General features: G+C 34.2%; 1 protein-coding gene across 1 annotated transcript in view; it reads right to left on the bottom strand.

Annotated features, from left to right (window-relative positions):
- The window catches only part of VCAN (versican), a 123,221-nt gene that overhangs the window by 74,063 nt on the left and 24,177 nt on the right, over positions 1 to 24,981 (bottom strand). Inside the window, 2 exon segments of the mRNA XM_051993021.1 lie at positions 476 to 3,436; positions 9,355 to 9,648. Coding sequence (XP_051848981.1) covers positions 476 to 3,436; positions 9,355 to 9,648 — 3,255 coding nt within the window.

Here is a 24,981-nt window from a genome sequence, read left to right as displayed (position 1 = left end):
ATCTTTGAAATAAGCTCCAAATTCTACCTTTGTATGTATGCGCCATGAAGATCCAACACTTTTTTAGCTGTCCAAACTGTAAGTGCTGATGTTAATAATTACAGACTAATGGAATGTTAACACAGTCTAAATGCTACACTTAAGTAGTAATGATGGAAGGACACTGAAATTAAAACACTTGATTCCACATGTTTTGAAATGATGTATAATAGATGATTTGGTTATATTAGATGACAAAGCGAGTTTCTTATGACTTTCAAAATCAAATGTTATCAAATATTCTTCCAATGTACTAGCATCTTCCAACATACCACTTAGTGCAACTATATGTAACTAAAATATCATTTTATGACATATTTCACACTCCAGTTATCTTCTAATGGCAGCATCTGATATGTTGATGTTTCAAAAAAATAACTGTCAGGGTAAAAATGCTGATTGCCTTGAATGGCATGTGTAGAAAGGAAAGACTTACCTGTCTTGTTGCCTGTGACTGTAATAATATATACATTTATATCAGGATGGATTGTTTCCCTGGCCTGAGGCTCTGAAGTAGAAACTTCCTGAGATCCTAAAGCATCTTTGCCTTCCTCGGTTGTGGGTTGTCTTGTTGTCTGTGCAATGGAAGAAGCACTTGAGGTTGTAAAATATTCTCTATCAATATCTGTTTCTAATTCTTTAGTTACCATGTCATCAGGAGGGGTGGGTGTTACATGATATGTTGATTCACCAATAATTACCATGTCACTGGTTGTTTCCTCACCAGGTTCCCTATCAATTATCGGAGGTTTTTCTTTGGTGACAAAGGACTCAGAGGTTGAAGTGGAATGAATTTTGTCTAGTGAACTAAAGAGAGTAGTCATATCATGTGGCACTGTGGTTTTCGTTGTTGCAACTGCAATGGGCACTACTGTTTCAGTGCCTTTGGGTTCTTCCAATAATCCTGAGCCAATCTCTGTATAATCTTGGGATGTTTCCTCTTTTTTCTCAAAAATTGTTTCCTCTGTGCCCTGAAGTATGCCTTCTATAGTGAATGGGCGCAAAGTTGATCTGGATTCCCACATAGGACTACTATCTCTTCTTTCAGCTTCTTGTTCGAGTCCTTCTGGTATAGTGCGGAGGGTCACTGTTTCCACTTCAGTTTTCACTTTATGTTCAGTCACAGAAACATAATGTGGATAAGATATACTGTGTTCTGTTGTTCCAATAGTAGTTTTAAAGACTGGAACATGCTTAGAATCTGTCACCAACCCATCTTCAGAGGTTGGATATGCTGATCCTTCAAGGTCATGTTCATCTGTGTCTTTTGTTTGTGAAGTTATCAGTACCTCTGAAGAAGTGGTAGCCACAAAGTCAGTGGTAAACTCTGGATGTTCACTAGGTTGTTCTTTCTCAGAAACAGGGAACTCAACTGGAGTTATTTGTGTACTTGTGCTTATTGTATGAATGGTCTCTAGAGAAGGAGTTGCTTCAAAAGAGGTCTGATCAACCAAATGCACATCTTCGGTGACTTTACCTTCTGATGAAACAGAAGGAATTAAAGACACTGTTTGTGCAGCTTCTACATGAGCAGGAGGCTCCTGGGTGCTACTACTATAATTAAATTCTGTTCCTTCCCCATGTACAGTTTGTGCAAATTGATAGACAGTAGTTACTGATTGTGGTGTGTCCAAATCTAGCCCTTCATCAATAGCACTCCCTTCCATGATTGTATCCGTGGGAGAATATTTAGCAGTTGGTTCTTCTTTAATACCTGTTTTAGGAGTTGATTGAGAACTCACTGTGAATTCCTCTTTGTCTTTCCAGGATTCTTCTGTGAACTCCATTCCTGGTCTTTGAGTAATATCTGTTGTAAGGGGAAAAGTTCTTCCAGCGTCAAAATGTTTTTCACTTACTTCTGCAGTTGTAAATAAGGCAGTGGGCAATGCTGTAGTGTCTACATGTTCTGTAGATGTCAAAGGCTTGGATGTCATGTTATCTTCAACCAGTGGCCATTTAGATACTGTGATAACTTCTAGATTTAAAGTGCTGCTTGTGGAATGAACTTTGGTTGTATTTTCTTCCATCTTTGTTGTATCAAGAGGGCCATCAGTTTCTAAGCTGACTGGTGTACTTAGAAACTCTTCAACATCTTTTGCTTTTGTTGACTCTGAACTTATCTTTGTTGTGATTGTTGTTGTTACAAAAGCATCAACATAATTAGTCATTTCATCAGTGTATCCTGTGATATCAGTTTTCTCAAGAGAAGGCTTCATTCCAGAGAATTCTTCTTCTTCTGTTCTCCCATAAAGTGGATCTTTGGACATGTCTTTCTCTGTTTCAGCAGTAGTATGATGAATTGTAGTTGCTTCTGGCTTAAGTGTTTGTTCCCTTTCTAGGCTTTCTATTTGTTGATCAAGATAAATGCGTGTGGAAGTTCCCTCAACTAAACCTTGTGGTGAAGTAAGATCTTGGGAGGAAGTAAAAATTTTGACTTCTGTGTGATTTTCTAATGGCAAAGGTGTGGAGCCATGACCAGAAAAGTCTTCGATTATCTTGCTACTGGTTTGTGTCTCTTCCACACTGTCTATGAAAGACCCTTCCTTGGTAGGCATGCTTACAGGTAAGGTTACTGTGACTGTTGTTAGAGAATCGGTGTGCTCCGTCATAGTGAGGTTACTCTCTTCTGAGATCTTTGACACTGTAACAACTTCTGGAATTTGGCTAAAAGCAAATATGTTCTGATCAGGTTTAATAGTATGTTTTTCTTCATCTTCTCTTAGAGTGAATTCATAGAGATCTGTAGGACCTAATCCAGAAATACTCGTTGGTTCTTTTTCAGTTTTAGTTCCCATTTCTGTGGATACATCCAGAGTCCCAAGTGTAAAGGACTCCTTCACTGGAGAGTCCTCTGAAGTTTCTACATGTGTTACCAAGGGCCCCACTTCAATTTCTTCTGTTTGGGTAATCACTTCTTGTGTATGAGTATCTTCTGTGATTCTTTCCCACAAATCAGTGGCACGAGGAGGGGTGGCAGTTTCTTGTTGGAATACTCCATTCTCCAAAGAACTTGATGGCAATAAACTAACTCCTTCTTCACTTTCAGATGTATCTGGTTTCTCAAGTGGTCCTGATGCAGATGGCATATATTCCACATCCCATACCCTTTCTGTACTCCCAGCTGTTGAGCTGCCTATGGAACCTTCAGGTTGAATTGTGACCTTTTCAAATTTTTCCTCACTCACTCCAGGTGGTAGAAATATAACTTTTTGTTCAATATTCACTATTTCCCCAATAGGAGGGATATTTGATTGAGTGACAGGTAATTCGGTGATTAAAGGGATACTGGATGTAGCTTGGATTGGTATTATTTGTGGTTCCTTGGACATATTGGGTGATGCTGTTTCCACAGAGATATTCAATGGGATGGTTGTAGATTCTGATATGTTCTGTTTAGCTAGAAAGATAATTTCAAAGAGTAAATTAGATAAGCCACTGATTTTTTAAACAGGGTTTATGTTTGCCCGTCCGGTGTTTGGGGTAGGGGAAACTAAAAACTACATCCCAGTTAATGCAAAAACAATCATGCAGATGAATATTCAGTGTTCATATATCAATCCATTATTTTAGTTGGCAAAGGATGGTTTTTATGGTCCCTGAAGTATGGCCAAGTTAAGAAAAATTAATAATTGTATGACTTTAAGTATTTGGGAGAGCACAAAAACATTGGAAATATAAATGTGTGCTTAAAAACACATATTGGTATCAACAGTAACTGAAAATCAAGTTGGAGGATTTTGTACTATCTTGTCAAAGTTGGGTTAAATTTTTGGGCCCAGGCTTTGTACAATCCCCCACCCTGTGGCCCAAGCTGAGAGAACTGCGCAGGCAGCATGAAGCCTCCTGGGAGAGGGAGTGTCTAAGATTACTGAAAAACAAAAAGCCACATCAAATGTAATTGAGTTACTAATAAATAGCTAGATTGTCCATAATCTGGAGATTTTGATAAAAACAGGATATGAAGTTGTTATTTTTTTTAAATAAAGACTCTTTACTGTGTTCCAGGTGTTTAAACATTTATCTTCATCTTCCTGTGAATTGAAGCATGGGCTTGTAAATGGTCTTCTTGCATGTTAGTAAAATGTCTCTGGAACATTTTGCCTGACATTTGTTACATCTCTGCCTTTATTATGTACTCACTCTTAGTCATATTCACGGGGGCTATTTCCAGACTAACTTTAGTATAAAACACAAATGTAGAACAGGAAATAAAATACCTACATGGTATATTTTCAACCTATAATTACAAATCACTAAAAGACATCTTGAGTAGCAGTAGGAGTGTGTTTAGGCCATAGAAAGTAACACATCATCATAAAATGCTATATTGCAATGCCTCAAGTTTTACCAGCAATTGACTGAACTTTTCAAAGAAATGTAGTGTACAAATAGGGAAGTAATATTTTTACATAGGACTGCATATCATTATGCTGAATACGGAAGTTTGAATATGGAAAAATTGGAACTTTTAACAATCAATGACTCATCATCCAGGAGAAGGAAGGTTACTATTAGGAAGTCAATGGTGCTCTATTAAGACTCTTGTAGAATTAAAGTCTAACAGTTTTAGAAAATACCCCTCTCAGTGATAAGTGTAACATCATTGGGTTTACTTTGTAATAATTCCAAGACTATTTTATAAAAATAAATATATATTGCTATTGTCTACCAAAGTTTAACAGTGAACATAACCTATTTTTTATGCCATAGACTGAAACTGTAAAAGATTCTTCATTATTTATGACCTATGTGATTTCATTGACTATTTTTCTCCTAAGCATTCTAAAATTATAGATTCATCATTTTTGTAAATTGTAAATTTGTAAATCAAAGTCCATTTAAATAACTCTCTGTTTGCATATTATTGAATTTTTACTATTTGTGTTGTCAACATTAAGACAAGAAAAAGATTGATATTGTTTTTTAAACAAATAACAGAAGTGAATTGCTATTTACTTTGGTTTTCTTGTTTTCATAGAATTTTTTGTCTTTGTTTTTTTCAATTATGATCACAATTCTGAGAGACTTTCAGACAATTTGGGATTATATGTATATTTCTCTTATAAGGTCTCTTTTAACTATTTAGATTTGTCTTGGGAATTTTACAGCCTAAAACAACCGAGAAACTAAATTAATTATATTTTAACAATCAGCATAAATAACTACATAAAGACATGGAATAAGAAGATACCTAAGCTGATATAGAATGTACAAAGATAGAAAAACAGTGATGTATAATTGTATACATTTCCCTTCCAAGGAGGAGTTCTGATGGAAATGTGTTTATTTAGGTGATAGTCACTAGTATTCTCTCAATTTCTTTACTAATGATGCTTATAAAAAACAGCTTGCTTTTTTCTTGAGGGCTCCCTTCCAACCTATATAGCCAGCCTTCCCCACAGATGTTTCACATTACTGTACTTGTTGCTCTCTATGTCCATCAGGCTATCTTGTTTTGTGCTTCTGATGGGAGACATGAAGCAGTGTTTCCTAATAAAATGTGAAAATCTATCAGCAGTATGAGAGTAAATTAGCTCACTAGCAGCTGCCTCACATCAAAGGCCAATCTGCATTTTTAAAAATGAATTGTTTATATTCTGACAAAGAAAAGGGATTATTGTCTGTTTGTTTGTAATGAGGTTTCTCAATTTTTAGAGATGCCTTCTTATCCTCAGTGATTATATTAGACTACAGATCAGTCTCTTCCTTATTGCACAATGTTATTTAAATACAATGATTACGAATGGTTATAAAACATGGGGAATATGTTTTTGGACCTATTACAGGTGCAGGAGGAATTGAAATAAATCTTGAATGTACAAATTATATAAATCACTTAAAATTACTCAATAATTTCAGTAAGTTCCATAAGGCAGGAGCATACCTGGGGAGGAAAAACAAACTCCTTACAAAATAAAATGAGGAAAGACTGGTCACGTAGACAAATAGAAGAAAAGGATCTGGGAAGGCAGAGTAGAAAATTAATTCACCATAGATAAAAATTTAACACTATAGTTAAAAAAAAACAGCTGGAAAATTACCAGGATACCTACATAGTTAATCTTTCTGTTATATACAGTACTGATTAGATTTAGACTTTTACTACAGTACTGTGTTCACATCCTAAGGAGGCTGTGAAAAATTTGGACAAAGTTCAAAGAATGATCATAAAGATGATTAAAGACTTACAAAATAAGACATCAAAATAAAGGAAATTTTTCAGCCAAAAGGCTGGAGGACAATTTAGGGAGGAACTTCAAATGCATCTAAGTTGGTCACTAATTATTTTCCATCCTCACTGAGGATAAAATAACAAGAAAAATGGGCTTAAACTACAGCATCAGAGTCCTATGTTAGGTAAATGAAAACCTTTTCTGTTAATGGTGGGGCTTGTAGAACATTAGGATGGATTGCCAGAATTTTAAAGTATTATTTGCTTTTCTGGAGGTCTTCAAAGAGTTTTAAAGATGAGAATTCTATATGTCAGGACTAGTCTAAGGGTCATTCTGAAATAAAAGATATGTATTGGAGGACTTTTAAAGATCATTTGCAATATCTTGGTTTTATGATTCTTATTAAGACCTAATTAATAACCTTACTGTAAAAAATTAGATTGTCTAACTCAGGAATAACTTGCTAGACTGTGAGGCTTATTTTATTTTATTTTATCTTATAATGGATATCTAAGTTTACTCTTGGAAGGAAAAACATTTAGGACATTCCATTTTATAATGATACTTATTATATTTCCAAAATCCATTTAGTTTTTAGAGAGCAAGAAAGGTTTTAAAGTTCATTTATCACTAGTCCTTTTGGGAGTTTTGTTTCATTCTTTTATAGGGAGACAGAAACTAGAAAATCCATTCCTATCACTTTGTAATCATCAGAGATATAGCTTACCAAATATTCTTAATGAAGGGTATCATGCCAAAGGAGACAAGGACAACATGGATTGTTTTGCTTGAAAATTAGCTGTGAAAATCTGTGATCACTCTAGATAAAGTCACTCTTGGCTTAAAGAGATTTTAACTGTGGCTGAGGCTCACAACCCAGACAGTACTGCTGAGTTATTTTTATCACTCACATTTAAGATTATTATCTTTCATATTTCACACTAAGGATTCTGGTGACAACATGACAACAATCACAAAATATTTAAGAAAAGTTGCCTGAATCTTTGAAATATGTCAAAAGTCACTTCAAAAAGTTCATATGAAATGGGGGGAAGTAATTGACATTATATAATGTCCCAGGACAGGTTTTTCCTCTTCTATCTATAAACTTAGTCTATTCTTCAGGGAAAATAATGTTCAAAGATGATAAGAGTCTATTTATAAAAGTGGTAGAAGTGAAAACAAAGCTAGCTTCTAGGTTAGCTGAGCAGATCGCAGAATAAACTCAATGCTCCAGCTGCAAATCATGAATATATTACTTTTACCATATCATATGAACTTGGAATATGTTTCAAAGAAAAACTGGGCTTAATATGTTAAAGTTCATTAAATTTTAGATTTGAAAGGAGTGGTTCTGAAAGGAAGACCGCATCTTGTTATTTCCACCTTTTCTATGATTTGTTGATTTAAAATATTTAGAAAATAGCAGCATGCTTGAAACTATTTATTCACTAATTTGGGGAAAGAACTGCTTTGATTTTAATTTGCTGGTTTTGGTGGGAATCAGAGTTTGCCCAAAACAGCAAGTCCTATTCATTAAAAGAAGAAAAAGAAAAAGAAAAGAAAAAAAGCTTTCTAATGCCAGGTCTAAATATTACTAAGTGTGTTCAAGAGTTAAAATGATGCTGTCTAGGTAATTTTGTCCCCTTACCACTCTTCTCTCCCTTACCCAACTCTTCCAATTCCTTCTGCCTTCCACCAATCTCAATCTGTATTTTTCCTTAATCATACAAGTAATTCATTCTAAAGAAGGGTCTAGAACCCAAAGTACTTTGATAACCGTTGTTGTGTGAACCTAGCCTGAAAAAAGGAATGTCTCTCTCCTTTTGTAAATACAGGGTTTGTTTTGAAAATGATTAAGAGCGACACCTTCCCTCGCAGTGCTCAGTTGTTTGAGTGCTTTTAAAATCTAGTCTTCCAATTGGCTTCTTGCTGATTGGCTGTCTTGCTTCAAGCTAAATATACAACATGTGGCTTTAACACTCAGAAAGTTGAGTCAGTGGGAACGAAACCAGCCTTTTGGCAAGAGATGGAGGCAACTTAGCTGGGATATAGCAGCATGTGACATCACTCCTCTCCACTACATGAACATCTGTTCTGCAGATCTTAGGCACTGGGGCTACCTAGTTATCTCAACTTGATTTCTTCCCAGTCACTGAGCAATAACAAAATGTTTCCAATTTAAACAGTCACCGGTGTCTTCAATTAATGTATTGCATACTTCTTTATTTTCATTTTTTTCACTGTGGCAAGATACACTGGAGCCTCATTATAATAAAGCTAATGATAGCATTAAATGCAAGCAAAATGGTATTCTATCTTTTTTGCTCAGTATTATAGTGAGGTACCAATGTACAAATTTGTTAAAATAAGTCTTCATTTGCTTACTTTAGGATGTATTCTGGTAAGAATAGACATAGAACAATTGAATTGAGGAGAATGGGAGCTATTAGAAGATCTAAGAAATTTAAATAAGTATCTAGTTAATGTTGAAAATGTATATTTTAACAGAGTAGGAAAAGTCTAAGTATCTGCTTTAACCTATTAAGACTTATTGGGAAGCATGTTTTTATTTGTCATATTCTATTTTTAAGAGAGATAATTGGTAATTTACTTACTCGTTTTTTGTATTTTATTTTATTACCTTATAACAGTATTTTATTTTAGTAAGTTCGAGTTACTCACCTAAAAGTTACTTCCATTAAAATTCTATACTATACCGTTTGAGATAAACAATCAATCAGGAAATGATATAAACAAATAAAATAGAAAGATTTTAACTTGGCCACATGTTGCCTCAGTATAATAGCACCAACAATTTCCCAACTTTAAGGAATGGTACCAACCTGGAGAGTTATCCAGAAACAGGGGCCTGGGATTCTAAGGCATGACAGGGCACAGTTAGGATTTTAAGCTGGCATTTTCTTTTCCTAACTGTAAGTTTTCTGTCTGCCTAATTCTTTTTTTTCACTCAGTTACTGCTGTTTAACTATTTGTTTTCCAAAACTACTATAAAGAACTATTTTCCTTAGCAGGACCCATGAAATGGAATCTACTACCCATGGAGAAAAAGCTGTCTTCAGTTCATAACTTCGACACACTCTTCAAATTCATAATTTTAAAAAAATAAAAAGAGACTTACTTTTATAGCAGTAGGCATCAAATTTGCTATCAGGTAAAGGGAAGCCTGTCTGGTTCTCAAAACGATACAGGGTTCTCACCCCAAGTAAGCCACCTCCACACTGGGCCCTGGCCACAGTCACAGGGTGGCGCACACTGGCATCTGACAGCCAGCCATAATCACATTTGTCATATCCATTTCTCCAGGCAGCATGTAACTCCCCCACGGTAGCAAGTCGGGCATCCTGACTGGCACACTCTTCTTTAGCCTCTTCAAAGGTGAGTTTGTTGGGACCCGTGACATGGAACACATCCCCTGGGAGAAGATTCAAAGAAAATAATTAAAAGCTAGGTTTTTCACTTCTCTTTTTCCGAATATAGTAGGAAGAGTATAATTCTAAGGCATGGGATACGCTGTTTAAAAAAAAAGAAATTATATGACTAGACGTGGATATTGCCATGCTTTCTAATGTAACAATGAACTGATATCACATCATTAGGAACAGGGACAGAGTTGAGGTATGAGACAGAGATAGGGATAGGGGTAGGAGTAGGAATAGGGATAATGATCGAGGTAAGGATATGAACTGGACCAGTATCTTCACTGCTGTAGAGAACTTCACAGTATTTCTTTATCAATTCAAGTCAGCATCTTCCCTGTAATTTATAATATTAGAGAGTTTCCTAGAACAATTAAGAATTTAGTGACTTGCTGTCACTTACTATTATATGTCAGAATTGGAAATGAAATATTTAAACTAGTTCTTTAATAATAATGTTACACTACCTCTCATTATAATAGAAATGGAATATTATCAAACCTCCACAAATGTTCTACTTCTGGACTACAGCATAAACTCCACATATTCATTCCAACTAAACTCAAATTCTGACAGGTTCTATTAAACTGGGAGAGCTTCCAGTATGGCCCCATATCAGATGATGCATCTGTCCCCTGAGAATTGAATAGCTCTCTTCTGCAAGGTTGGTTCTCAAAGAATAGGTACCTAAGGATGAATATTTTTGGTCACAATAACTCATAGACTATCTACTAGAGTGTGGAGAACTGTAATCTATGTGAATGAAGAAAGTTCTCACAAATCTGATTACATGGATATGTTAATAACATGTACAGGTAATTTAGAATATTTAAATAATACTTTTGTCCATACAAAACTCCATTATAAAAACTTTATTTGCATGTAAACCTATTTCCATAGCCATAGTAAAAGCAAATTATCAATTTTGTTATAACAAATTTTGTCCAGTTAATAATAATCTACATGTACTTCCTTTGATTCTTCTTCATGTTCCTTAATAAAAAGAATTAATTATATACAGTCAGCATTTATAGGAAAGCAAAGGAGTGCTGACTTCAGTTATAGTTTATAGTTTTACACTTTTTTCTGTTCTGCCATCAAATAGTAATTATCTGTCAGTTCCCCATTTCACAATTCTCCACTGCACCTTTGCCATGTCAAACATCTCAACCACTCCAACCAAATGGACCTAAGTTCCCAAACCTCAGGGCAGTTTGGAAAAGGAAAATGATGAAGGTGGGATTTAATGACAGCTTCTTTATTTCCCTAAGAAGTAAAAGCAGTGGTTTTTATTTGTTGCTTCATTAAAGAGAAACTAGAAGTTATCTCTATTTCATCTTCAAGTCTTACAGAACATGACTTCTGGCAACAACAATAACAATTGACTTTACACAGAACTTTCAAGTTTGGAAGGCCTCATTTCATATAGTAATGTATACATAATTACTAAATCCTGTAAATATAAAATATTTTGGAAATTTCCTGAAATTTTTGATGGAAGTTAATTTACAAAAAATGATATTTAATCATAATTCAAATGAAATGCATATATGTCATTAAAATATGCATAGCTGAAATATTAAATAAAGCAGAATTAGAAATAATCATAGGAAAATCAAAATAGAATGGATGGGAAAATAACATAAAAGTAGGGAATAGGAAGTAAGAGAAAATATGAACCTTCATCCCTGAAACTCCCTCTTTCCTCATCTCCATATCCTTGCTTCTCTGGCTTCCTTCAAATCCCTATTTATAATCTTTTATAAGAAGCCTATATTCATCTCTCTTATTCTATTGCCCTGTTTCTGGTGATTATTTCCAATTTATTCTGTATAGAGCTTATTTATATATAGTTGTTTGCATGTTTTCTCCCTAATCAGACTGTGAGTTCCTTGAGAACAAGGACTCTCCTTTACCTTTCCTGTTAACGAAAGTTCTTAACATAGTACTTCACACCTTCTAGATGTTTAACAAATTGACTGAATGACTTATGGAAAAGCTACCCAAGCTTTCCTTTTAATGGTGATGACACTATGGTCATTGAGATAATTTGGGCCTGATGACCTCTGGTGTAATTTGGCTCACACTATATCGATATCAACTAAGATGAAGGAAGATTTCTATTTCAAAAGTAACTATTTAAATTGACAATCAATAGTCTTCCCCTTCATCTACTCAGTGATTATTTTAGAAAGATAATGACCAAAAATATGGGAAGGATTAAGAAATGGTCCCAAACTTGCAAATCAGCTTTAGTATGATTGATCTCAGTATAAATCCCAAACTGTCCCTGGTCAGACAGAAAATCTTGATTGCTGCCTGACATGTGCATAAACCAGGTATTCAATAAAATTTGTGTCTGGAAATTATTCAGTTTGGTTCTTATTGAGGATCTATATTATAAACGCAGACTATCTATTGTCCACACTGTATTATGTGAAACTGCAGTGTGGTTGTGTATAGAATTGGTATATAATGTAGCTCCTAAAGTAGTTATGGGGTACCTAAAATATTTTTTAATGAATGCATATCAGGCAGGAAAAATATTCACATGGGGCACGAATAGCAATAGTAGCAGCATTGCACCTACTAAGTGACACACTGTGCTAAGTGCTATTATTTCATTTGATTCTGAGAGATAGGTGATATTACTATACCCATTTTAGAGATGGGGAAACTAAAGCAGACAGCAATTAAGTGATCTGCCTAGAGTCACACAGCTAGTGTGAGAGGCCATAATTCAACTTAGTTCCTCCTGATTCCAGACTCAGCACTCTATCCACTGTTCAACCTAGTTAGTCATCCTCAAATGTGATCACTTTACCCAAATGTGTGATGTGGATTTTTTAGAGAGGAGAGTAGATCTGTGATTTCATTGCTGTGGAAAACTTCCTATTCCAATATAGATCAGCACTTTTTTTTTTAATATAACTTCTAGTCTTCAGAATTTGCCTAGGAAACAGATTAAAGGACTTGCTGTAGCAAAGCAAATATGTTTCAGAGATGGGGCGTGAATCCAATTGAGTCGTCTTAACTCCAAAGCCAACTCTATTTCCATCATACCACATGGCATATCACCAATTTGTTCATAGAAAACCAATTGCCTAATCACCAAGCATGTATTAAGTACCTACTATATACCAAATATATACCAAGTACCATCCTAGGTAACAGGTTTACAGAAACAAAAGTGAAACAGTTTTTGTCTTTAAGAAGTAACTTTCTAAGAGACAATGTATACATACATAGGTAGATGTATTCACATGTAGAATAGGTAAAATATGTACAGACAAGGTGTTTTAGGGGAGAGGAAGATGCTAGCATTGGGGAAGATTTGAAAATACTTGTGGAATGTGGATCTTGCCCTTAACTTTGAAGGAGACAAAGGGGTAGAGGTTAGCAGGGAATATATTTCAGACATGGAGGAAAGTCAATTCAAAGACTTGGAAATAGGAAATGGAGTATTATATATGAGAAACTTCAAATAGACCAGTTTGATTGGACCATAGATTATGTTGAGGAGAACAGTATGTCAAGATGCTGGAAAGGAAGGTTGTAAAGGGCCTTAGATGCGAAACAGGGAAGATATTATGTTTGTTTGATCCTAAATTATTAAAGAATGATCAGAGTTTATAGAGTAGAGAAATGACTTGGGTATGTGTGTGTTTTAGGATTTTTTTTTTTTTTTGCTGAGGCAATTGGGATTAAATGACTTTCCCAGGGTCACACAGTCAATAAGTGTTAAGTGTCTGAGACCAGATTTGAACTCAGATCCTTCTGTTTTCAGGGCTAGTGCTCTATCCACTGCGCCACTTAGCTGCCCCTGGAATATTATTTTAATGACTGTATGGAGGATCATTAGGATAAGGAGAGGCTCTGGGCAGGACAAGCATTTAGCAATCTCTTTCGATAACCTAAGTGAGAGGTGAGAAGAGCCTCAAACTAACATGATGTCATTATTTTAAAAGATGACAGATGTGAGAAATGTTGTGGAGATAAAACTTAAAAGTAACTGATAAGTGACTTATTGGCTTTGCATGATGCGTGAGAACAAGTTAAGCAATAATACTGATAGTAACAACAAAGGTCAAAATGAACTAAGACTGGTGAGGAAAGCTAAAGATACAAAAATAGAGTGGGGGAAGAAACTACCTGAAAAGAAGACAAAGTGCCAAAAGACTGGAGAAGGGTAAATCTAATATAAGAGATGAGAACTAGTGAATTTGATTTTGATTCCTAGGAAAATAACCTAATTTCTTTTCATAATTAGATCTTTAAATTTCTCAGGGAGGAAAATGTTGTTAATAAATTTTATTTAGATTTTTAACAAAATGTCTTATAAACTATTTGATTCTATTCTCGAGGAAAGGATAGAAAGATAAAGATTAAAATGATAATACATTTAATGAATCTAGAAATAGATGTATGTACTCAGACATATTAATGATTGAATGTCATTGTGGCAGCTTGTTTCTAAAGGAATGCATCAGAGATCTTTTGCTGGGCTCTATGCTATACAGCATGTTAATTAATCTTAAATAAGAAACAGGTGGTATGCTCATCAAATCTGAAGATGACAAAAAGCTAGAAGGATTAGCTAACACTGAATGACAGCATAAGGATCCCAAAAAAAACTTGAATGACTAGAGTACTGAGCTAAATCTAACATGATGGAATTCAATTAATATAAATGCACGATCTTTCAATTAGGTACAAAAATAAATCAATTTAAAATTGATAGAATAGGATGGGAGAGACATGCTTTGCTTTATAAATTTAAAATAAAATTTTTAAATATATCTGGATGTTTTCTATGAGCTCAGTATGTCCCAAAGTGTCAGATAGGCAGAAAAGCTAATGCAATCTTCCATTTCATTAAGAGGAACATTTCTTCCATAAGACAAAAAGGTGATTGAAAGTCCTACTCTTTTGCCCTGCTTTCAGCATACCTCATCTAGGGTACTAAGTTTTCAATTCTGGGGACCAGGACCTAAGAAGAACAATCTGTAGAGTGTCAAGTAGAAAGCAACAAGAATAAGGAAAGGGCCTTGAGTCTATTACATTTGAAAATTGGTTAAAGGAACTGGTGATGTTTATCCTGAGCATCAAGAACATGTTAACTGCCTTCAACTGTTTCAGAAGCTGTCAAGTAGAAAACAGCATTGTTCTTTTTGGCCATAGAGGACAGATCCAGGATCCACCATGGGTGGAAATTGTAAAGAAATAAATTTAAACTTAATTTTAGAAAAAAACTCTCAAACAATTAAAGCTATCCAAAAAAGGAATGAGGAGTTGTAAGTTGTCCCTCCCAAGAATTCTTAAAGAAAAGGCTAAAAGATCACTTGAGTGTATGAGAGTGGGGATGCCTTTTGTCCACAGATTAGAAATTCATCCAAGTGCTAGATTCTGTGATTCTGTTATTCTGTAACTTCAAGATGACATTGAACTGTCTCGTCTTTGTAGCTAGAAAGGATGGTAGTGACCTTGATAGAATTAAGGGAATTTTGAAGGGAGGGAGGTTGTAAGGCAGAAAGAAGATAATGAGTTCTAATGTGGATAAACTTAGTTTAAGATGCCTAATAGACATCAAGTTCAAAATTTGAACTAGGCTAGGCCCAAATATGAATCAATGTATGTCATTACAAAGGTCAAGGTCTTTTATTAAGAAATAAGGAATTCTTCCTTTTCTCTTTCCTCAACAGAAAACAAAAGTTAATGTTGCTTCAAAGGTTTGATTAGTTTTCTGGAGCATGTGATCCATCTCACTGATGGACCTTGTCTCAAGACTACATGGCAGACAGAGAGACGGTATCACCTTGAACAGTTCTATTCATATCAATATTACACTTGTTTTAGGTCTGAAAGGAATGTAAGTGTGAAAACAGGCAGCATGCCAATATTTTTCCCTCCTAGGTAGAACATTTGGATTTGTTATTACAGCTGGAGTATCAGTTTCATTGCCTTCCTTTCCTTCATTGTAGGGGGTTTCTACTTTGTGGAAAAACTACTAGACTTCCTAAATTGTAAGAGTATTCAACACACTTAAGTATGGCAGAAAAAATACAATTAGAGAGCAAGTCCTGTTTTACCAAACAACACTGTTATTTTATATGCTGGAGAATAAATAGCATGTGCTTCTCAGTAGTTTACTTAAAACACCAGCCTCCATACTGGGCCAGACCAAAGAATTTACTCAGTCAAATAACCTTTTGGGATTTACCATGTAACCAACCTCAAAATTTTATACAACAAACATTTTGTATGAGACCTTGGCAGGTGGTTGTAAGGTATGAATTCCATACCTTATGTATGTAGGTTGCTAACTTAATACAAAACCATTTATATTATGTTGAAATATTTCCTGTACTTTTTCTTCCTTTAAAAATATCAGTCATTTCATTCATTTTTATCATGGGTCATATTCCCATTTATCCATTCACTCAGCCTAATAAAAAAAAAAAGCTCACAGAATAGTTATTTGCTCTAAGCTTTCCTCTGTCATACAATAGCCATCTATACCTAATTTCAAATTTATGAGCAGAGAACATTTCAAACACCATAAACCAAAATAGAAAATATATAAAAGGGATAATTCCATGAGATTAAATATAGTGTAAATAGAAAGAAATGGGCCACTATTCTTTTTGCTGCCACCTCTTAGATATTGCTTATGTTTTCTCTTTAGAGAAAAGATTAAGAGAATGCAAAAAAAATGCTCCCAAATTCTATAAAGATATTTATTATCATTCCAACACATAGAGTATGGTACCTTGTGGGACACATAATAAGTAGTGGAGAGAAAGGTGACATGGAGGAAGAACCAGCAAAGGAGATTAAAGAATGGCTAAACAAATAGTAGAGCGAAGAGTCATAGAAATACAGAGAAAAGAGAAAAGTAAAATACTGCATGACAGTCAAGATGGATTATGTTAAAAAGAAGCCATTAGTCTGAGGTATCACCTCCTCACATTCATCAGACTGGCTAATATGACAGAAAAGGAAAATATTAAATGCTGAAAAGCATGTAAGAAAACAAGAAAATTGATAGCACTGTTAGTGGGATTATAAACTGGTTCAACTATGCTGGACAACAATTTGGAACTACATCCAAAGGGCCATAAAATTGTGCATACCATTTTAACCCAGCAATACTACTCCTAGGTCTGAATTCCAAAGAAATCAAAGAAGAGGATTCATATATACAAAAATATTCATAGCAGCTCTTTTTTTCTGATGGCAAAGAATTAGAAATTGAAGAGATGTCCATCAGTTGAAGAGTAACTGAATAATTATAGTATGCGATTGTGGTGGAAAACTATATTGTAAGAAATGATGAACGGAATGATTTCAAAAAACCTGACAAGACTTATATGAGCTGATGCAAAGTGAAGTGAGCAGAATTAGGAGAACATTGTCCACAGTATCAGCAATATTGTATCATGATGAATTGTGGAAAACTTAGCTACTCTTATCAATACAAAGATCTACAACAGTTACAAAGGACTAATTATGAGAAAAGCTAAATACAACCAGAGAGAAAACAGAGGACTTCTGAATGAAAATTGAAAAAAAATATTTTTTCACTTTATTTTTCTTGCTTTTTATTTCTTTCATAATTCAGCAAATATGAAAAAGTTTTGCATGAATCATATATATCAAGGGTATTATAACTTTTTCCTTCTTAATAAATTGGAGAGGAGAGGTGGAAAATTCAAAACTGAATTTTTTAAGGCTACTATATGTGGTGATTGAGAGATCATTGATCACTTACTTTAGAAAGAACAGTTTCAGTGGAATAATGAGATTAGGAACCAGGCTTCAGAGGATTTATAATTGAGTGAAAGAAGAAGCTATATAGGAATTTAATGAAGACAAATTTCTTAAACTTAGCTAGAAAGGGAAACAGAGATATTGTATTTTACCTAGCAAGGATGTTAGAACTTAGTAAGAGTTCCTTTTTGTTTTATTTTGGGGGAGTTGTGGACTGCAGGAAAGCAATCACAAGTCAGGGAGATAATAAAGACTGGGAGGTTGGGGAGAGCAACTGATGACAGTAAATGAGGGACTGAATGAATATATATAAAAAAACTTTTTTTGTTGTTGACTGTGCTAAATCCTAGGGACAAAAAGAGAAAATAGAAAGTACCTGTTCTCAAGAGGCTCACATTTTAACTAGAGAAAACAATATATGTAAATGAGTTCAGCTACAGGTTAGATGAAAAATACCTGTCTGTCTCAAGTGTGCATCAGGGGTACATGTGGTGAGGTCTAGAGGTCTTTTAAGGACATCAGCATTGAAGATGTTTACAGAATAGCAGTGTCCAGGGATTTGGAGACCATAGTGGTAAGGAACCTATTATGGTCTAGTAGACTTTAGGATGTCAGAGGCAGGGCAAATTGTATTGTTGATGTTAAATTGATGGAGAAGATGAGAAGGAATCAAATATTCTAAAAGGGCTTCATTATCAAAGACTTTATAAACATTCCTAAATAATGATATCAAAAATGTGGGTTGTTAAATTAGAAGGAACTCTAACAACAAGAGCCTAGTTTTTTGTTTTTGTTTTTTAGTGAAACTGTGATGAGGTTTTCATTTTTGACTGGAGACAATGAGTGCAATGAGAAACTTAAAGAATGAAGGAGTTTGAAATAGCATCTGTGGTTAGTAGAATAAGGAATCACTTGGGGTGGGGAGTAAAAGGAGTATATTGCTGCTGTGAAGAAGGCTCAGTAGAGATTAGAAAGCATACATTTATTATGGGATCCAATCAGTAGTTTCATAACTTCCTCTAGAGCCATTCAGCAGCACATGCACAAGGGGAAAAGGAAGCAGACAGTAGAAGTAATTTAGGGTTCCAGTTTAGCAAAGCATGTGTGACAATAGCTCAAGAGAATAAGAAATTCAATAGTAGAGAATAGTATAGAATTGAACTAGTTATCCAATTGATCAAGATTGGAAAGGAAGGAAACTATTTCCAGATCAGAAATCCACACATCAAGTCAGTGATGCAAGTAGGATATGTAGTATCTTTCCTATTTTACACATTAGGAAATTGAAGTTCAGAGAGGTTGATTTACCTAAAGTCACACAGTAAGTAAGTTGCAAAGATGAGATTCAAATTCACATCTCATATTTTGTTACTACACTACAGCTTCTTCACAGAGTAATGAAGAAAACAAGTAAAAAAAAAAATTCTAAAGAGATTAGAATTGGAGAATGGAATTATCTAGTTCAATTTTGTCCTTCCATGTACTCATATACTTTCATCTGCTCAGGTAAAGTTTAGACCCTTTCTGGTGAAATAATCAAGCTAATTACTTAGTAACGGATACTGAATTTGAATGCAGGTTTTCTTGACGTCTACATCAATCTTATATTTTTAGTGACCCTCAATCAGCCCCATTGGCTTGGTCATGTCTTGAAACCAGTTGTATTCACGCAAGAATAATTCACCAAAATGATTCTGATAAACGCTAAAAATCCAGAAGCAAAAGTGAGAGGAAGTCTCTTTGTGACTGATATTTAGCAATGACCAATGATTTTAAAAGAAAGAAAGAAATTACCCTCATGTAGAATACAGAGAATTCCATGCAATGTAAGATTCTTGACCAAGCCTCAGATTGCTCATTTTCCATAACAGAAAACTGAAAGCATTTCCAGATTTGTTAAGTTCTGTGCTCCTCCTAACTGCAAGAATTATAAGACCTTAGCTAATGTCTCTGCTCTCAAAAATAGCATTATGATATGTAAAAACATGGGAACTAGACTTCATCAGCCTATATCTCACATTGAATAGCCCACATTCTATAGGTTTCTATTTTATATTTACAAAGTGCTTTATTCATAACAATCCCGGGGTGTAGGGATTATTAACCTAATTTTAATACTGTCATTCTACTTACAGAAATAATAATCTATAACAAGTCTTTGTTAAGCTTTTACAGTGTCTGAGAAACTCACTGAGCACTATATACAAAGAATGCAAAGAATACAAAGAAAGATAAAAAATAATTCCTGACCTCTATATGTGCAGAAATTCTTGTAGTATCCCTTTTATAGTGGCAGGGAATTGGAAATTGAGTAGATGCCCAATCAGTTAAAGAACAGCTAAATAAATTATGATATATGAAGGTAATGGAATATTATTGTTTTATAAGAAATGATGAGCAAGTTGACTTCAGGAAAGCCTGTAAAGATTCACATGAAGTGATGCTAAATAAAATGAGCAGAATAGAGAGAACATTGCATATAGTAACAGCAAGATTATGTGATGATCAACTATGATAGACTTAGTTCTTATCAACAATACAGAGATCCAAGACAATTCTAGTAGATTTGGGATAGAAAATGCCATCTATATCCAGAGAGAACTTTCAAGACTGAATGTACAATTGGAGAATGGCTGGGTAAATTGTGGTATATGAATGTTACGGAATATTATTGTTCTGTAAGAAATGACCAGCAGGATGAATACAGAGAGGACTGGCGAGACTTATATGAACTGATGCTAAGTGAAATGAGCAGAACCAGGAGATCATTATACACTTCGACAACGATATTGTATGAGGATATATTTTGATGGATTTCTTTGACAAAGAGATCTAACTGAGTTTCAATTGATAAATGATGGACAAAAGCAGCTACACCCAAAGAAAGAACACTGGGAAACGAATGTGAACTATCTGCATTTTTGTTTTTCTTCCCGGGTTATTTATACCTTCGGAATCCAATTCTCCCTATGCAACAAGAGAACTGTTCGGTTCTGCAAACATATATTGTATCTAGGATACACTGCAACATATCCAACATATAAAGGACTGCTTGCCATCTAGGGGAGGGGATGGAGGGAGGGAGGGGAAAAAAATTGGAAAAAAAATTACCCTGGCATGGATTCTGTCAATATAAAGTAATTATTAAATAAAAATTAAAAAAAAAGACTGAATGTAGATGAAAATGCTATTTTCACCTTTTTGTGATTGCTGCTTGTTTTTTCTTTCTCAGGAATTAGCATAATTAATATGGAAATATATTTTAAATGATTGTACATGTATAATCTATATTAGATCGCTGTGCTATCTTGGGGAGGGAGGAGGGAAAAGAGGGAGAGGGAAAAAAAAAGTTTGGCACTCAAAATTTTACAAAAATGAATGGTGAAAACTTTTTACATATAATTGAGAAAATAAAATACTATTGATTTTTTTTAAATAGTTCCTAACCTCATTCTAATGGAGAAGACAACATGCAAACAACTATGTACATATTAGATATATAGGGTGTAAATGAGAAGTAATCCTAGAAGAAGGGCACTAGCAGTAGAAGAAAACAGGAAAGACTTTAAATAAAAAGTTGATTTGGGGCTAGACTTGAAAGACACCAGAAAAAAAAAAAGAGTTAAAGGGATACAACCAACAAAAAGGCACCAAAATGGGTTATATAGTGTTCTGTGTGTGGAACAGCAAAAGTCCTGTATTGTTGGATTATAATATGTATAGAAAGGAGTAAAATATAAGACTAGAAAGTTAGGAAGTGGCAATTTATGAAGGACTTTAGAAGTCAAATAGAAGGCTTTGTGTTTTATAGATTTTATAGTTTATTTCATTTTTTAGATTATTTTTAGATTTGATATTTGATTATGAGTTAATAGTATATTATTGAAATTGTTTGAGTTGAGGGGTAAAGACATGGTATTCATTGATCTTTATTTTATTGTCACTTTTTGGAATTCAACACATTTACTTTCTCTAGAAAAAACTGTAAGATTTTGTCATTAATATTTAAATGAGTGTGTATGCTCACAGAATTGTATAAAAATTAGATAAGAATTGCATATTGCTTGAAGTTTAAATGAAATGGTGTAAATAGATCATCATTACATGAAATCATCTATTATATATTTATATATGAATTATTTATATGCTATTTTACATGGATATATACAAATGGATTGCTTTATATTCTATATGTTTTGTGCTACATATCTCTATATTGTATATATAGACATAGTTTGTATTTTCTGTCAGTTGATTTTATACTTGCATATGCATACAAACACAAAATATCTCCAAATAATATGAAAGATAGATAAATAAATAGAAGTATAGGGAAAGGAATAATTATTTATTAAGCACCTAGTATGGTACAGGGATTGTGCTATAAATGTTATCAAGAGAGACAGAGATGGAGACAGAGAGAAAAAGACAGAAAGAATTACATTCATTTATGTATGTCTATGTCTATATAAAGTAATTGCATGACACATGCTACAATAGCGTATCATCCATGACTTTGTATGTATCTATATACATATATAGCTAGTGTGACAGATCTCTAATAACAAAAAGACAAAATAAATATTAAATTGCTTTCAAATTTCAAATTTCCTTTCTTATTTTGGTTTTATTTAGACAAGAGAAATACAGAAACAGCAAGCATTTAAATCATCTTTTAGAATATTCAATGTTTTATGTATGTTATCTCATTGTAGCCTGAAAGCAACCCTTCTACAGACAGCATTAGCATCCTTTTCCAAATGAGGTCAGGGGAGCCCAGATAGATTAAATTACTTGCCCAAGATCATAGAGCTAAGTATCAGAGGCAGGATTTCAGGTTTAAGTCTTCTTGATTCCAGGTCCAATACTATAGCTAGTCTACAACACTAGGCTCTAGTTTGTGAAAACAAATGCCCATTTATTTCAAGGGACAATGGATCTCTCACTAATATATGCTGGTTAACAGTTAACAGAGTGCTATATAACTTTTTGAGGGGAAGCACTTCAGTTTTTCAAAAGCATGCATGTTACTCTAGTAATTTGAGCCTTTAATCCTTAGGGAAACAAACATTTTATTAATTCTAGCAAGAAAAACTATATGCTACCAAGGTAATTCCCTATCATTTCAGGATTAAAGATAGAATTTGGCTTGATATATTTTGAATTTGCAGGTAAAACAAATGAAAAGTCCGGTTAGGACCTTCTAAATTTCTCCTTTTTTATATTAAAGAAGCATGATGTAGCTTCCCTTAAAAAAAAAAAAAACCAGGCTTTATATTTGATCTAAAATTAAGGCTCATGTTTAGTGAAAAAATCTCTGGTTCGTTATTTAATTTATATGTATTAAGTTATATTTATGTGGAAATACATCAACATGCTTGTTAGCAATTCATTGGGTTACTTATACAAGTGGATCCATGAAAAAACTATTTAACATATGAAAGGTTTTCAGAACAAAATGATGTTCAAGAAATGTTACAAAAGATCTCTTATTTAGAGTTGTGATGTTTTCATCTAAGTGAGAAGTAAGCTTCTAAAAACAATTTCTGGGCTATACTCTTGAAAAGACATAGGAGAAGCAGTTAGATGGTACAGTGAATAGAGAATTAGACTTAGAGACAGACCTCAAGCTTAGCTATGTGATCCTAAACAAATCACTTGATTTCTGTTTACCTCAGTTTCTCACTGTTAGGTTGTTGTGAAGATAAAATAAGATTATATTTGTAACCTGCTTTAAAAATTTTAAAGCTATGTGTAAATAAGAGCTATTATTATGACTATTGTTCATTTCAGCTGACAGTAGAATGGCTTGCCATTTCCTTCACCAGCTCATTTTACAGATAAAAAATTGAAGCAAACAAAGTTAAGTGTTTTGCTCAAAGTCACACTGCAAGAAGTAGCTAAAGCTAAATTTGAACTCAGGAAGATGAATTTTTCCTCATTTCAGGCCCAGTGCTCTGTGCATTATGGCACTAACTAGCTACCCCTATTATTATGTTAGCTAAAAAACTCTTCCCTTCCCTTTTGCACCTTGATCAACATAAACAGAGATTTTTTTTTTTAAGTTTTAAGTACTCTTTCCAGTTCTATGACCTCTTCCCTTATGGAGGAAACTGCAACATTGAACCCAGTGAAAAATCCAAAAAAATAAAAAATAAATTAATAAAAAAGAAAAATCCAAAAAAAAAAAAAAAAAGAGTTTGATTTATCCCTATTCTAGTCTTACTAAATAGATAGCTCCTCTAGTTTAGAAAACTCATGCTTTGGGGCAGTGAGGAAGTACAGTAAATAAAGTAACAGCCCTGAAGTCAGAAGGACCTGAGCTCAAATCTGGTCTCAGACACTTAACACTTCCTAGCTGGTTGGTTGACCCTGAGCAAGTCACTTTACCCCAATTGCCTCAGGAAAAAAAATTTTAAAAAAGAGAGAGAAAACTCATACTTTTTGGTCTCACACCCCTTTACACTCTTAAATATTATTGAAGACTCTCCTACACAAGAGTTTTTGTTTATGTGGATTATGTCAAAATTTACCATAGAAATGTCAACAGTTAGTACTATTGTTAAAATAGTTTTGATCCTGCAGACTGACAACAAGATTCCCTTTGAGAACTACTACTAAGGTTCCTTGCATAACAAAAATGAGAACAAGCTTGCACAGAAAGGAAGTCCTGAAGTGTTCACTGCTGATTACATTGGGCAAAAAAAGCTCACAGATCTAAATGACTCCTAAAATAAAATGTAGTATTGGAATAGTTGGTGTGACAATGGGTTAGAACCATTAAACCATTGTTCTAATGCTTCACAGAACCATGTACACAATACCAACTCAGGAAATATTTGTTGATTAATGCTTTTAAAAACAATTTTCTGACATTTCTTTTTCTTAATGGTTGAAGACCAAGAAGCAGATGGATCAGTGGATGAAGAGCTGACCTCACAGAAGCAAGCCATGGGTTCAGCTCCTCCTTCTAACATATATTGTTTCTACAATCTTAGGCAAATCACTTTTCTTCTTAATACATTAAGAAACAATTTAAGACCTAAAGGTGAGGAACAGTTGATAGGGGAAATTTCTTCTTAAAGTGCTGAAGTGCATATACTTATACCAATGAAATCAATAATCCAGGAAAAAATGGGGGAGGATTGGTGTAACCCCTTAATTCCCAAACTATACTGCAATTCTCCAGGTTCTTCAGTGAACATGTAGGAGCAGTGCACTACACACACACATTTGATAAGCTAGGTATTTCTAACTTGTTAGATTGGTTTTGGAGGTTGTTCTCTCTCTCTCTCTCTCTCTCTCTCTCTCTCTCTCTCTCTCTCTCTCTCTCTCTCTTTTTTTTTTTTGCATGTTAGGCACAATGTAAATGTTATTGAGACACCAAGGGCTCCATAATTGAGAAAGTTTCAGAACCGCTGGTTTACTCAGATAAATGGGAAAGTTGGCTCCATCCAATTCTATGATTTCATGAGTGATATACTTCATAGAATTAATTACTGATAAACAAATATATGGATTATGTGGAAAACTTGGGATTATTCCTATATTGTTGTTTG

The sequence above is a fragment of the Antechinus flavipes genome, chromosome 1, assembly GCF_016432865.1.
Source record: "Antechinus flavipes isolate AdamAnt ecotype Samford, QLD, Australia chromosome 1, AdamAnt_v2, whole genome shotgun sequence".
NCBI classification, from domain to species: domain Eukaryota; kingdom Metazoa; phylum Chordata; class Mammalia; order Dasyuromorphia; family Dasyuridae; genus Antechinus; species Antechinus flavipes.
This window is presented reverse-complemented; position numbering and strand designations above follow the sequence as displayed.